The sequence below is a fragment of the Castanea sativa genome, chromosome 2 (genome assembly GCF_040712315.1).
Source record: "Castanea sativa cultivar Marrone di Chiusa Pesio chromosome 2, ASM4071231v1".
Lineage (NCBI taxonomy): Eukaryota > Viridiplantae > Streptophyta > Magnoliopsida > Fagales > Fagaceae > Castanea > Castanea sativa.
Genome location: NC_134014.1, coordinates 31,999,930 through 32,016,335, shown reverse-complemented (window position 1 = coordinate 32,016,335; position 16,406 = coordinate 31,999,930). Strand labels below are relative to the sequence as shown.

General features: G+C 32.8%; 1 protein-coding gene across 1 annotated transcript; it reads right to left on the bottom strand.

The window, feature by feature from the left end:
* Positions 1-3,237: 3,237 nt before the first annotated feature.
* On the bottom strand, positions 3,238-11,169 carry LOC142624554 (UDP-rhamnose/UDP-galactose transporter 6). Its single transcript, XM_075798158.1, has 6 exons — positions 10,958-11,169; positions 9,562-9,788; positions 7,413-7,597; positions 7,118-7,318; positions 6,536-6,697; positions 3,238-3,834 (listed from the first exon to the last, which is right to left on the bottom strand). Exons 2-6 carry the CDS (start codon positions 9,635-9,637, stop codon positions 3,502-3,504), a joined length of 957 nt encoding a protein of 318 aa, XP_075654273.1. The 5' UTR covers positions 9,638-9,788; positions 10,958-11,169; the 3' UTR covers positions 3,238-3,501.
* Between the last annotated feature and the right edge of the window lie 5,237 nt (positions 11,170-16,406).

Below are 16,406 nucleotides of genomic sequence, written 5' to 3'. Positions count from 1 at the left end.
AGAGAGAGAGAGAGTGAAAACACCACACGTGCACAAACACGCGGGGGCAGCAATTATTGTAGGTTTGTTCGAACCACTTCAATGGTGGGAGGCCCACTTATGGGGTTGTGTTTCTGTGTTAGATTTTGCATTAGATGCAACTTTCTTTCTTTTCTTTTTTTCTTTTTCTTTTTTTTCAAAGAAGAAAAAAATATGTATACATATGGTGAGGGTGCATAGGATAAGATCTGAGTGCGCAGGCTAAGGAAAAATAGAAAGATATCTGAAATGCAAGTTAGTGAAGAGTTGGAATAAAGTTAATGAAGAGTTAAATGATTAAGTTTGTGGTTATGTTGGGTTGGGGAGAGGGGTGTGGGTCACCCTTTCTTTTTGGTCTTTCTTTGTATCAAATAGAAAGTACATTGGGGAGAAATGAGAATGAAAATCAATGCCACACGAGAGCAAGAGATGACTTGAAAGGTAGTGGACCCTACCAAATTATTTAAGGTATGATTCTATGAATATGTGAGTAGATGAGGAGGAGTGCAAGGCAACCTAAAATTTGTATTAAAGGCATGCAATTATTATAGGTTAGAATCCTTTCGTTGTTCTTTAGGTTAATCTCAAAGTGGAGTTCTTTGTTTCGTATCTAATTATGGTAAAATGAATGGATGGGATTCTGATATTTCAATTATTACAAACAAATATTGACTACTATTATGTCTTTTGTTTAAATTATTTATCATGTAGTAAAATTTAACTCATTCATTTTTCAAAAATCAAAATAGGTTAATAGGCTTTTAAGAATTTCATAATGGAGTTAATGTTAGAAACTATAGATAATCTTAATTCCTTATTCTCATCTTTACAGTCAAAAGTGGTAATAACTAATAATTAATAATTATACTTCACAAAAATTAAAAAAGAAAAGCAAAGAAAGAAGATTAATACTAGTAAATAGTAGAAGTGTGAAGGGGTTGGATTTAAGGTATTAATCAATCTGGTTCAACCTCCTTGAGTTAATAAATCTTTAACCCAACTAAATTCATGATATGGGTCATTAGATTGACGCCATTTTATTGTGTCTAATAAAAAAAGGATTTCCATTTAATTATTTAATTAAGCTTACTATTAATAGATTATTACTATGATTTACACAATTAAACCTAATATTCAAATTTTTATTAAAATTAAGTTTTAAAATACCAAAATAAATCCAACTGCCAAACTTAAAATACATATATTTTTAAATATTAATAACATGGATCGCATTGAATTACATGCATTGAAAATTTTGTTGACCTGAACTCGACCCAACCCAAGCTTCAAAAAATATTTCCACCCAACCCAACATATCAACGAATAAATAATTAATTAGAGGCGTCAGATTGTGCTAGGTTCATCGAATTGGAGAGTTGAATGCACCCTATTAATAATTAGAAATGAAAACTTAGTCGTAGTGACCAAAAATAAAATAAAAATGCAACTGGAAAATCAGTGTATTGCCTCTCAATTTTCTAACCAAAATTGAAAGCCATAAAGGCTAGATCACGCTTATGACACATAGGAACAAAAAGCGGGACCCAAAAGCAGCTGTAATGTACCAGACTTTCGACAGTCCTAAACATTATTCTCCTTTTTTTGGAATTCACTGTAAATTTTGAATCTTTGGTTTCCATGTCATAATTCAAAACAAAATAATTGTAAACTTGTGATCAGTGTATCTCACACTTTCGCTCTGTTTGTTTCAATAATGATGTTTTCTAGAAAATGAGTCATTTTCTAAAAAGCATTTTCTATAAAACTATCTCATTTTTCAATGTTTGGTAGTAACTTTAAATAAGTTGAAAAACAACCTCTTAATTTCCCTTATTTAACTTGCTGTGAGATAGAGTTGTTTTCCAAAAAAATTTAATGGAAAACAATCTCTAAAAATAAGCCATACTTTTTATATTGACCAAAGATAGTTTTCCTTTGACTCATATTTTTTTATGCTACCAAATATTGGAAAATAAGAAAAACTATCTTTACATAAGGTTTTCCATTGAAACAAACGGAGCGTTTATAAAGCAAAGGCCTAAGGTCTAACACAAACGGAGGTTTTGTAAATCAAGCAAAGTAGCAAAGGCCTTAGGTCCAACACAAATGGAGGTTTGGTACATCAAGCAAAATAGGAAAGGCCTAAGGTCCAACACAAATGGAGGTTTGGTAAATCAAGCAAAGTAGCAAAGGCCTAAGGTCTAACACAAATGGAGGTTATATTGGTGTTGCTCCTTTTTAATCAAACGATTATTAATGGGGTAATTGTATGTTCAGATGGCAAAAATAGTCCTTGTGTTATTCTGGAGATCACTGCTAGTGCTAGGTAGTTTTGGCGGCAACAGCAGTAGTAAACTCAGCAAGTTTTTTTCATTTTTTGTTCCTAATGTACTTTTTTTTCTTTAGACAGCAAAGTTAGGTGAAGGACTTTCCCCAGTGCTTTATTTCATACAGTTCTTGAGAAAACATGTTTGAATCTTCTTGAATAAAAATAATGGAAAAAGACAAGGAGGAAGAAAAAAAAATCAACGTCTAAAAATAAAAAAAAAAAAAAGCCAATCAGCTCCAGGTGATGCATGTATCAAACACCATAAATGTCTACGAGTACCAAATAATTACTGATTGCATGAATGCATGGTTCCCCACTTCTCAAAATGAGATTTATTACAGCTCTGATTCTTCCAGTGGTTCTGTTAGCAGCTTTCTCTTTGGGACCAGAAGAGAGAAAAGAAGATCCCAGTGGTTGAAGACTTGAAGTCGTGTTAAATAAGCACAGATTGTGTTATGGGACTTTGGACCACAATAAGTGTAACTACAAGAAGACCCTGTAGACTGAAGAGCTCAGTTATTCAGGACTCCACTAAGCTAAAGCCCATCCTTTTACATAGAATAGACATTTTGTATAGCCTTTCAAGTTCTGATGATACAGAGCCACACAATGTAATATAAGAGTCACAGAGAGAAGAAAATGCTACATAGAAGGGGGAACTGTGAAGCTCTGAATTTGGTTTTAATGCATATGCTTGGCTATCGTTGGTTAAAGCAGAATTGCCTTTGCATAGAAAATATATACTTCCAACAAAACAATTTAGCCCCATGGGCTTTCGATGAATTTGATAACATGTATATTCAAGCACATAACAAACAAAAGAATAAAATACATCGAAAGTATTAACAATGAGATAATTCCAGGAAGAGAAAAAACAATGATGAACCAGGTAAAAAGAGCAACCAAAAAAAAAGGCTTAAAATTGAATAAGAAATAAATTACAATGTATAATATTTATGGAACAATGTAATTTTAATGGGGAAGTTGCAGTGTTGCACCCCCTTCAACAGCATTCTTTTCCTTCAAGAACAATATGAACTATGATGAGAAAATTTTATAGTAAATGAGGGATCTGCCTCCTAGGTGTAAAGAAACATGCGGACCTGCTAACTAAAAAGCTCAATTTTTCTCGTCTTCAACATTTCACTATAAATCTAGACCTTGTCATCCAGCAGCTCAGTAGACTCCGTCGACCCAACATGTCTTTGTGATTTGTTGCTTGGAGTTGAATGGCTACGCCGCTCCTTCCCTCCTGGCTTAGCTGAAGCATTGCCATACCACATCATTCCCGCAACGGCAATTAACATACCCAAAATTACTTGTGAATTGAGACCCTCTTTCCCAAAGAAAATGAATCCTAAAATCAGGACCAGAATAGTCTTCATATGACCAAGCACTTGGAATGACACAGCCGTAAATCTGCCTATGCAGATGAATTGACTGAGATTGGTCCCTACCGCAATGGTACAGGACAGAATTATGAATGACTGCAGAAAAAAGTGGCCCAAATCATTTCAGTAGTCACAGCTAGCTGCATGCAAAAATATATCTGTGCACAGGCATATGGTCCATTCTACCAAGTAGGACCATTCCACCACCAGTCCATTTGACAAACAGCAAGTGATAGAAAATCAAACTTAATTCTTGTCGATCTTTCTAAGTAAAAGTTCTCATGTCCAGGATGTTCTGTGGCATGCATGCTAAAAAGGATATTCAAGTGCAATTATGCATGCTAAGCTCTGACCATCCAATGATACACAGAACATTCGTATAAGCACAACCAACAGACAAAAGTGGACATAGATACTTGCTAGGTGTACATGTGTGTGCACACACCTCACAAACATTCAATCCTTGGGCACAGACAGGCAGGCAACAGTTACGTTTATTCTTTTCTCAAGGATCAATGAACAGAAATTGGCCATGTCCCTTGGCTAGTTGGCTCTACAAGTAAGATGAAGTAGGTATTTGGAAATATTCACTGGGGCACTGTCAATGGCTACGGAGAGATCACCACTTCTTTGGTATTAAATAAATTTACAGCCTAGAAAGGCATTGGGGTTAAAGAAATTTTGTCTGAATCTTGGGTCTTCACTAAAACAACCATATGACCTTGGCATTGAAGTGAATTACATACACTGCTTTGAGCTTTTGCTTCATAAACTCATGCCTTTCTAGAAATCCAAACAAAACAAAGGACAGCCCAAAATCATACCCCAAAAAAAACCTAATAACCTGGCCCAATTCTAACAAAAAGCGAGGTCCCTAAAATACCCTGATATAATAATATTAAATAGAGAAACTGTATATAAGGAATTAGAAACCCAACAATCAGTCCCTTCAACGTTTCTCTTTCACACTGAAAACTATCTCCTCAATTTTGATCACATCAATAACTCATAGGCCAACTTCCCTCAGTATCTTTCTTCTTTTGTGATTCTTTGATTACTAATGGTTTCCTTTTTTTGATGATATTCACCCAGGGAAAGGAGCTCAGATCCTCTATCCCAAAGAGAAAGATGTTCACAGAAGCATGATAAGACTGCCATTCTCCTCTAGAATTTGACATTAAAGAAAGTGTCATTGGTCCTATTATATTTCAGATATGACCCCCACACAGTTGTGCTATATATAAATGAATATTAGAGTAGGGATATGGTAGGAAAGAACTGCCCGTGTCATGAACTTGAGAGGCATTCTCAAGCAATTAAAAATTTTCTTAGAGGAAGAGTCTGAAGGAGCAAAGGAGGAAGAAGAAAAGAGCTTATAATCTATTGCATGTCACTTGAAAGAAAGAACTCTTCGAAGAGATAGGTAACATGGCCTTGATGCCATGTGACATCATCACTACTACACTTGCATAATTTTCCTTTTTTTTTTTTTTTATAGCAAAGTCAGTATGTCTAGCTTATAAATACTAAAGCACCCCACCTTGTGGCATGCAGAGTATGTTTCAGATTAGAACTCTACCCAAATTACCTTCACTTTTAGAGGAACAGTTAACTTGAAAAACACAAAATATAAGGTAGGTACGGATGGCAAAAATGTCCCCCCTTGCATGACCCACCTAGCCCTACTCCACCTCACACGTGTTTTTCCTACCCTGAAGAGGGCACAAGACGGGGATGGGTTTTACCCACCCTGCCTTGAGTATGTATATAAATTTTTTATTTAATAGATTTTAAAATTATTTTTATATAATTTAATCTTTTTATATACATATATTATTAATAATTTAATTTTTTATACATATTATATTACCATTCCCCAAAACACTTAGGAACATGAGACTAGCTCATGAAGAAAGCCCATTAAAATTCTTTCCTGTGCCAAATGAAGACACTTCGCTTAGTAAGGAATTTGCCAATTATTCTTTAAAAAAAAAAAGGAATGCGCTCTTTCCTTAAAGCCATTTCAATTTTTATAAGACAGGAAACTAATCAGAATTCCCTCTTTGCAATATAAGGGATGAAGTAAAACCTTCCAAAAATGTGGTAAATATATAAGAGCAAGCCTTCTCTCAATGAGCTACAAATGTTGGGAACTAATGTGGTGGTAAAGAACCATATTAGTTATTGGGACTGATTTTCCATTCATTATTCCAATGGTAAGCACCCCTCACCCACTTGCAGATTTTCTGCAAGGCACTATATTGGGCATCTGTGGAGGCTATTTTGACTTTTTTGTAGACCCTGTTAAGTGCCCCTATGGCCTATGGGTCTATCTGAAGACAGACATGGGACACTTTAGATACGTGTTAAAGGCAATTAAGCGGTCTGATTTTGCTCCTTGATTGCTCTCTCACTTGGTGAGGCATTGGCCACCTTTGACCAAGGATCTAATAAATTATTATCTGTTCATTCAATTTCCCTATTAAAGCAATTGCAGCTGGCGAACTGCTAAACTGCCAACCATGGTACTTAAATGATGGACAGACTAGGCATATTTACATTTATAAGCAAAAATATGGTTGCAATTCTACAAGCACAAGCAACTAAGCCCAATAACATAGTGATGTTCACATGCATGCAAAGGCATAGACAGGAGCATGAACTGACAGCATGATATGTGTGTTGCTGGTAAGTATCTTGCATGTGAATACATGTTTTTATATCAGAGAAGTATACCTCATCATACCAACTGAGATATAATTATAAAATAATAATAAAGAAAAGAAAAGAAACTTACCACAGATGTGAGAGTATAATCATATGCATAAACTCTTTTACCAGTCAACCAACTATCCAGAAAGGGCCCGACTAAAAGAAGGGATACTGCCTGTGCTGGAGCAGTATGCCCCAATAAGTTGAAAGATCCAAGAGAATAATTCCGCTGAAGATAGTGTACATACTGCAATAATAATAATAATCAAAACAACTTCATATATTGTAGATTATATGTAAGATTAGAAATCTGTATTTTGGCAGAACTGACATAAATCAATCTAGTATTAAATTTGAAACTTACATTATTAAAGACATAATTCCAAATTAATGTGCAAACCCAACCCATATAAAGAGACAAGATAAAAAGTTAGTTTGGCTAACGCAATTATCAAATAGTATATCATATGAGCTGCACATGCATACGACAATGTTTATATGGGGAATGTCTGCCTGTGCGCAAATATGAAGGATTTAAAAAAGAATAAGAACACAATGAACCTAAAACTCCACCAGCCTAGTCCCAGAACTCACTTTTGCCTCCTAATCCATTCAAAGCTGATGATATATCTATATGAGATCAAGGGTTCAACAAAGAATTACTTACATACTGCTGCAGCGCCGTGCTCCAAACTGCCACTAAAGCAGCTATAAAACCCTTTGTATTGACACTCACATCTGTAACAGTACAGACTGCAACACCAAGAAGGACTAATATTATGCTAAGTTTCGTGTCCCTTGAGTATCGCACCTTGTCCAAGACAACTTCGAGAAAACAAGATACTGGGATCATACTCAGCTTTGCAATCTGAGAATAGAAACTAAAAATAAGACACATTGCAATTTCTAAAATTTTCTCAAGAAAAAAAGAAACAGAAAGAATTTCTTTTACCTAAACTAACCTGATAGAATCCCACAGAATTCCACATTAAACTCACATTCATCCCAACTATGGAAAAGTTTGCAAATAAAACAAATTTCAGAAGATCGGAAATTGGTAGATGAGAGGCCTGGATATATCCCAGCCTCCTAAGAATAACAGTCAACAAGGTTGTTGTGGCAAAATGAAGACCAGTTAATGTTGTAGCTGCATTAAGGCATTACATAGAAGACAGTGTCAGGATTGATGAAACCATTCAGAAGCAGTTCATTCTGTTTCATAAAAAGCATCAATTTCTTAACAAAAGCACGTCATATTTTGTTAAGATAGAACAGATGAGGAACTTTTTGTTTATTCAACATTATACTATCTTTTCTATGATAAGTAAATATGTATTATATTCCACCTATTAAGACACAAACTTCTTGCTCAACATTATACAATCTCTTTTATGATATGTAAGCATGAATTACATTCTACCTAGGCAGAGTTATCTTGTTGAAAGCTCTGTACATTGGCTCTTCCTCAAAACATTTCTGTATCATACAAAAGTGTGATTTATCATATGGAAAAAATTCTAGCCCATATGAGTGCTTAGTCTCTTCTCTGACATTAAGAGTGTATGAAGAAGACCCAAAAATAATACACAATTTTCGGGCTTAACTGTGCATCCTGACAAGGGTTTCCTATGCTTTTCAGAATTTATGATGTCCAATACAAACCAGCAAGCCTTAGGTCAACCATTTGAGCTAATCTATAACAACTAGTTATAAACACACTTACTGAAATAACACAAATATAATCCACTATGATTAAAGATTACTTTGTATCAGCCCAAAGACTGACATCAATTCTCTATAAATTAAGGATAAGTTTCCATGTGGCTATCTGGTGCAAAAGAGAGGCCTTCAAGATAACTTGTAAGCTAGATCATTTCCAAGTTGTTCTCAAAGTGTATTCACTTCTATTCTGACCAAAATAAACCACCAAAACAATATTTAGTGCTTCTTAAAGCTACTAGTGAGAATAAAATAAATGAGATTCCTCAGATCAATGCTGTCCAATAAATGGATTATTTCCTTTCAATGACTGATAAGGGAGAGTTGGATAAAGCCTCATTTGTGAGGATAAAGATCACTAGAAAGAAAGGTCCTCTGGATAAGATGTCATACAATTTCATTATAAGTGTCAAAAAATAATGCTTCAAGCCTTCCCCCCCCCCCCCCCCCCCCAATTAGGGTTTATGAATATATCATCGGAGTATATGATCGAAGTGTTCTAAAGGATGCATTCTTTGATAGAATCTATTCATGCACAAACACAATTTTCTTAAAACAAAATATACAGGTACATAACAGTCCCAAGGAATGTAAACCAATCATCTTTCTATCAGATACCAGTCCTATAAAATTTTATCCAAGATCTAGTCCCAAAAATTTAAAAGAAGTCTGTGAAAGAACCTCTTCTTTCGCATGCAGAATTTTTAACTATCTACCACAATATATATATATATATATATATATATATATATATATATATATATATGTGCAACTTTCATGGCAAGTAAATATAAGAGTATCTCAGATCAAGAGTGGTTCCCTAATAATGTTAAAAGAGCATTGAGTCTAGTTTAAGTTTCAAAAACCATCTTTAACAAAAAGACAAAAAAAAAAGGTTTGGTTTCTTCAACAGAAATCATCTTGTGCTATATTTTTTCTTAAGGAAAGGTGAAAAGGGGAACAGAAAAGATCTTTGAAAGTTAAGAATAAAGAGACACGAGTATATGCCCTGTTGAACAATTATAATTGAAGCAAGTATAACTCTTACACCTTCATCTTGTAAAATTCTAACCTGAATCCAAAATCCATTTTTAGCAATGCTTATGTTAAATTCAAAATAATACTAACAATTTTTAATTTTTAATATTATTTTATTAATTTTGTCAACTTCTCAATAAAAGAAGAATAAAAAGAATTCTCCACCTTTTGTCCCTTTTTAACAAGATTAAAGAGAAAACAGACTACACAACATGACTGATCATATCAAAATCATAGATATATTAAAGCATAAAGCATGACATATATTATGTAAGTAATGCAAAGGAGAAAAATTAATCAAATTGAATGTTTGAATATGATATTAAGAGAGAGAGAGAGAGAGAGGCAACCCGCCAAAGCTAAAGCCATATTTAGCCATCAAGGCTTTGTTGACAAGTATTATTCCGACAGATGTGACTACATTAAACATCCATGAGGCCAAATCAAGAGCACCTTTCCTATCAGACAGCTTTGCTGAAGTTATTTTTTTCTCCAACTTGGAATTTGTCACCTCTATTTTCACTGCTCAGCCTTCATGAAACCAACTATTACACTGGAATATCAAAAGGCAATACCTTTATCTGCATGATGAAACAAGTTATCCAACAAAGTCAGAATCAATGAAACCAAATGACTCTCTTTGCAGGTAACAAACATAATTGATATCAAAATATACACATCAACAAATTCTTTCGCTACAAACTCTAACTTATCTTTTCTTAAACTACATGCACTGACACACACACACAAACAAAAAACCTTAGAAGCTTTCAACAACTATTGTCAAAAGTGAGATTATCAACCAAGAGCTTTGTGGCTCAATGAATATGCTCGGTCTCTTTTACGAGGAGAACCTAGATTTGAATCCCCCTTTCCCTCACTTGTTATAAGCAAACTAAAAAAAAAAAGTGAGATCAGCAATTGAACAAAATTTCAAACCACAAACCATATAATCGTAGATGACAAGACTGTCATTTCAATTGTGCAGGAAGCCAAGGTACAAACAAATCTTTCATTTTAAAACTTGGTTCGTAAGACTTCAAAATGGTTCGATCTCTATAAAAGATATAACAGCCTTGTAGCTCAACTGGTACCTACTCATGTTTCGAATAGAGACATCTAGGGTTCAAATCCTCCTTCCACATTGTAACTATTGAATTATCAAAAAAAAAAAACCACATTCAATTGCTTATATCAAGTTCTAGTTAGCTCAACTAGTAAATTCTCTTATTGTCGAATAAGAGAGCCGAGTTTGAAGCTTAATGGTAAAGAGCAATCCTTATTAATCTTTGGAATACTCAAAGTTTCTGATTTGTTCTCTCACAATTCACATCTTTACTGATCAATAAATCAAGTAACCAACAAACTCACACAAAAAAAAAAAGAAGTTACATTATGAAACTCTCACACAACAAATTTAACAATCACGTAAAATTTCAGTTCACAAATTTACGAAACAGCCACTAAAGCCGATCCACAAATCCACAAAAAATTTAGCCAGAGAAATTTCGAAATCCATCACATAATTAGATCCATCAGGTTTCACACAATAAAAACAAAAGAACAAAAAAGGAGCTCACAAATCAGCTAATTCCAACACAGATCAACGCAATCAAACACAGAACAAACAAAACGGAAAGAGAGAGAGAAAGAGAGAGCGAAAAAAATTACGGAAATCCAAGGGAAAATGAATTCCCGGGAAAACAAATTCCCGTTAAGAAACCAAAAATTGAGAATTGGAAATCCAGACCTTGGGGAGGAATTGGCCCCGGAAATCGCGGAGTTAATGTAAGGAAGTGCAGAAGAAGAAGAGCACGTTGAAGAGAAGTGAAACGGTGATGATGTAAAATATATGAGTTTCTTCGTCTCCATTAAAGAAAAGAGAGACGTAGACTCTGTGAGAGAGAGTGTGATTGTGAACCAGCACTACGTTTTTATTTTTTATTTTATTTATTTCTAGCTGGATTTTTCATTTTTTTTATTGTTTGAAATATGCTTTAATTTGTCTCCTCCGGAATCTCAGGACTCAGGACTGATACATAGAACGAATGTTTAAAAAAAAAGAGAGAATATTATGGCATCTTCTCACATATTTTCTAGACAAAATTAATTTATCCTCTTCTGATTGGGGTTTGCTATAATTTAGTATCTAAATTTGCATTTATTATTGAAAAAAGTTAAATAAGGAAAAGGGTATTGATTTAGGAAAAAATTTCTAATGTGAAATTTAAAAAAAAAAATGATTTTTTTTTACCTTTTTTATATTTTTTATAAAAGTAGTATCAAACTTTTTTTTTTTAGATATTCCATTAACAAATGCCTTAAACACACTTTTTAACCTGAGCTTTTATTATATGAACAAAGCTTAATTACAAAATCAATTGTAACCTTAGACTACAAAATCGGTTGTTGTCTTAGGCTACAAATTCACTCAATATCTTTTTATTAAAGGAGAGTTTTAACAAATCCACCATTGGATTACATCTTCTTCTTATATCCCCCATATTTGTAAAATTTTCAGAAAATTAAAAATCAATAACTATGTCATCAATAAATTTTTAAATTGCAAGTTTTTGTAATTTAAAATTATGCATAACATATAAGTTTATAGATTATATTGTAAATAATATTTGATTGACACAAAATTTGACATGTGTATTAAAGCATAAAGAATATGCAATTCAACAGATAGGTTTTCAAAATATGCAATAATATTTATTTTATGAAGTGAGCTTGTAGCAAATTTTGTCCTTATTATATTTTATCAAGTTTTGCTTATTAAGACTTTATTACCAATTAAAATAATTAGAACTTCCTATCCATAATAATAATAATAATTAGCACTCATGACCCAGTAAGGTTTTGATTTAAATGAAATGTCCAACTCAAGTCAATTATTTGGTGAGCTTGCTCGACTCGAACTGACCAGCTAAGGTTTGAATGGTTTTGAGGGCAAGTGGCCCTCGATAGCGGTTTAATGTGTTCAAAACCTGCATGAAACGAGTTAAGGGTCAAATTTTCCCCTTGGGAATCAAAGAAACCCCACTCGTTCGATTTTCTTTTCTTCATCCCTTTTTCAGCGATTTCTAAGCCCATATATGCAGGGACGGAACCAGGACTTGGAGTTAGGGGGGCGACTTTTGCTACATGTGTCCAGCCTATTTTTTTACTACTAAGGATTTTTGTTAAAATTTTTTTAAATGGCCAAGTAGTTTGTTCTGGGTAAAATATATTGATTGGACTTAATTTTTTTAGTTTTATTATATTGGTAATTTTTGTTGTTGAGCTAATTTTTTTGAGTTTTTATATTTTGTTTTAGATTTAATCTATTAATTTTTTATGTCCTTTAAAAGGTGAAAAATGCTAAAACTACAAAATTTTTACAAATTGCTAATGTGATAAGTGGTTATTGATATATAAAAAGTTATGCAAGTGTACCAACTAATAAGAATTTGCTACTTTAATAATTTGTATAAACATTGTAAAAACGTTTTTGGCTATAAGATTACTCTCAAAAGAATTAATGGCATTATTAAGGGGGGCAAAGTGTAATTTTATTGAACAAAATTGTTATACTTAGTACCTATTAATATAATAATATTTTTATAAAAAAAATTAGGGGGGGCAATCCAATAACAGCTCCGCCCATGCATATATGGTCGAAGATCTCTTCACCTTGTCATTTTTAGTGACTCACAAAATCTAACTGCAACCCATTATGACTCGAACACTATAAGGTAATTTTTGAAAAGCTTTAAATTGTGATATGACCAACACTACAAGGGAGTAAATTGTAATTGAAAGTTTATCAACAAAATGCAATATTTGTTAAATTTGATGGAAATTATAAAATCCTAAAGGATTTGATTTTAATCTAAACTTTAGGAGATCAATAAGTTGCAATTAAAAGTGTATATAATAGTCATGCGTTTTGTAACTTAATAACATTGCCCAATAAACATCCTCTTATTGTAATTAAAAACAAAAAAAATCTTACGTATGAAATTGTTATAGAATCAAAATGATAATGACTTTTATTTTTATTTTTGGATTCAAAATGATAATGAGTTAGGTTGTACTTTTCTCAATAACTTAATAATATTATTTTTTTAGTTCAGAATGTGGTGAGCTGTTGATTTTGATTTTGATTTTGATTTTTTAAATGTTAGGCATGGGAAGGAAGGTATTTTGCATATGTATTAAGTGTGGCCCGTCAGTGTCATTTTCTTTCTCTGTTTGAAAGGAATTGTATACTATGCTTGTGCAAGGAGGTCCTTTCCCTCTCTTTCTGGTTTCCTTCATGTGATGATTTTGTGTCACAGGATTATTGTGATGCATGAATAATTAGTGGGTATTTTAAGTTACCCATCAAAACTGCCTTTTTCAAATGGTTTTGCGGTGCAAACTTTGTTTTCATTCATTCATTCTTTTGGGACTCCATATTCCATAATATTCTGGTACCTCATTTTTTTTTTCCCTCAGTGGGTATATTGAGAATTTTTATTATTATTTCGGAGTAGTAGTACCATAAAATTTTCATTGACTTTAGTGATGTTTCAGAAATTATACTATAATGACTTTCTTTAATCTCCTATACTCTTCTTAAGAAACCCTTACCTTTTGCTTGTTATAGTGGCACATCCATACAATTAATTACCCCAAAAAAATCCACATCCATACCATTAATTACGGATTAATGTCAACGATTTGATCCAAGGGTTTATTAATCTATTTATAACAGTTACCTAGGCTTCTAATATTAAATATCATCATCCTTTAGTTTATCAAATAAAATATATCATCATCCTTTAAGTGACTTTCAAGGTAAACTTGTTTTTTCTTTTTGGGTGAGGGGACCAACTCTTTTTTTAACTTTAAAGTTCGACTGCAAGCATCCGATTTTTTTTTTTTAAATAATCCCAATTTTCAAACAATTTTGTTAGTTAACATAGTTTCCAAACTATTTATGAAACTAACATTTCGAGGCTAAAATACTTGAGTTCACTATAGCAACTCAAGTGTATAGGAATCGATTTCCAATGAAAATTGAGTCCCTAGAAAACGATTTCCAGTGGAACTCGAGTATTATACACTCGAGTTCCTACTCTGCACAAATAAAAAAGAGAGAAACAGAGGAGAAAACAACCTTCACCTAAGTCATGGGTTCAATCTGAGCTTGGGTTCATGGGTTTCGCCGTTTGGGTTGTGGGTTCACCGCCTAGGTTCGTGGGTTCGCTACCTAAGTTCATGGTTTTGCTACTTGGGTTCACCGCTAAGTTCGCTAGTCGCCAACTGGGTTCATCGTTCGTGGTTGAGAGCTTTGTGTGATTTTTGCTTTGATCCTTGTTTGTGTTTATGTTTTTGTTGTCTCTTTGGTTGTCGTGGATTTTTTTTTTTTCCCTGACTGGTTGTCGTGGATTTCTTCAAAGGGGAGAAGAGGAAGAAGAAGAAGGGTATCTCAGCTTTTTGGTTTTTCTTTTGTGGAACTCGAGTGTTTCTAGGTGAATTTTCATTGAAATCAAGCCTGTGATACTCGATTTGCTACAGTGATCTCAAGTCTCTAACTCTCGAGATATTAGTTTGCTAAATAGTTTAGAAACGATGCTATCTAACAAATTTTTTTTTAAATTTTGGTGTTATTGTGAAAAAAAAAAATCCTCAAGCATCTAGGTAAAAAGAAAAATGGGGAAAATTTCAAAAACAAAAAGAACCTCAAATGTGCTATATAGGTTTTTCTAAAAAAAAGACAAACACAGAAATAAATATTTAATAAATATTATCAAATTTTCTTAAGACCTAATAAGACAGCGAGTCATCAAAAAAAAAATTTAGAAGAAGTCACCCACTTGGTATAACCACAAAATGTAAAATGTAATTTTTATTATATAGGATATTATAACATATGATACATTTTTTATTATATAGTATGTGATAGTATATAAGAGGTATAAGAATGCAACTTTTACAATATGTTCCACATTTAGAATATGTTTTCTCCAATTTTTTGATAATTTAATAGTTGAGTTGGGAGATGAGTGATTTGATTAATTTGAATCTTGGACATATTCATTAGAAACACTAAAGAATATTGATTGAGTTACTGAGCTCTTGACTGTTTTTTTAATTTTTAGTGTTAAAGATACATTGCCTTTTTTTTTTTTTTTGGAGTGTTAAAAATATATTGATTAGCCAAAAAAAATTTCCTAACTTGTTGATTTTAGCTGAATGGTACATCACCTTTTGCTCGAAAAATCATACTAGTTGGCCAGTATTGACCTTTCCTTAAACCATTTTTGACTTGTGTTTTAGCAAAATTCATTCCATATCCTTCACATCAACTTGACCTGCCCACCAAACTTCGAATTTTCTAGCAGCCGTTTGAATCAAATTAAAGGTGGACCTTTCTTCTTTTTTTTCTTTTTTTTTTTAGAAAAAAAGGTGGACCTTTCTAATTACCATGTACTGATTAAAATAATAAAATATATGATGATTTAAAAGATATTTTTAGAGATGAATCATGTTGAGATAAAGCCTAGAAGTACGTTCAACTTCTTGCTATCCTAAAAAATATATATATATATATATAAAATAAAAAATTACAATTTTTTTAAACTATTAAATTTAAGTAAATTCAACGGTAAAAAAAAAAAACTCTCATTAATTTTAATATTCTAATTGATCTCATTTATTATCTTTTATTTAATACATTTCATGCTTATTTTTAAACTCAAAATTTAAAAAGATGTATTTTCTTATCTCATTCACTTGTCCTGTATGTGTATGTGTGTGGGTGTTTCTCAAAAAATAAATAAAAATTAAAGAGATGGACTGATGGATAGTTGAAACCACACCATTGCCAGAAACCAAGCCATTGCTACCAAAATTAATCTTGCCTGTAACATTTGAATTTTTTGCGGGAACTAAACAATAAGAAAATTTTCCACCGATAGATTTGTTTAGTTGAGAGACTAGAGAAAGAGAGGCCACCTCCTAGGCCAATTATGCCTGATCCTGCCTCAATAAATGTACCATCATTATTGTGCTCACACCCAAATACAATCTTTGGTACAGTGACTTGATGGCTAGTAGTTGAGCCTATGGTTAAGGTTTCAACACCAAGATCGCCATTAGTGAATGATTGGTCTCCATATGAGATCAACTGTGATTCCACGTAAATTTCTTCTGTCAATAAAAGTAAA

Excerpts from the sequence above, each read along its gene's own strand:
- LOC142624554 (XM_075798158.1), bottom strand. The coding sequence starts at position 9,637 with ATGTTTAATGTAGTCACATCTGTCGGAATAATACTTGTCAACAAAGCC. Across the intron at positions 6,698-7,117 it reads GCACGGCGCTGCAGCAGTAT|TATGTACACTATCTTCAGCG; the intron begins GTAAGTAATTCT and ends TTATTATTGCAG. Across the intron at positions 3,835-6,535 it reads ATTATACTCTCACATCTGTG|TCATTCATAATTCTGTCCTG; the intron begins GTAAGTTTCTTT and ends TTTTTTCTGCAG.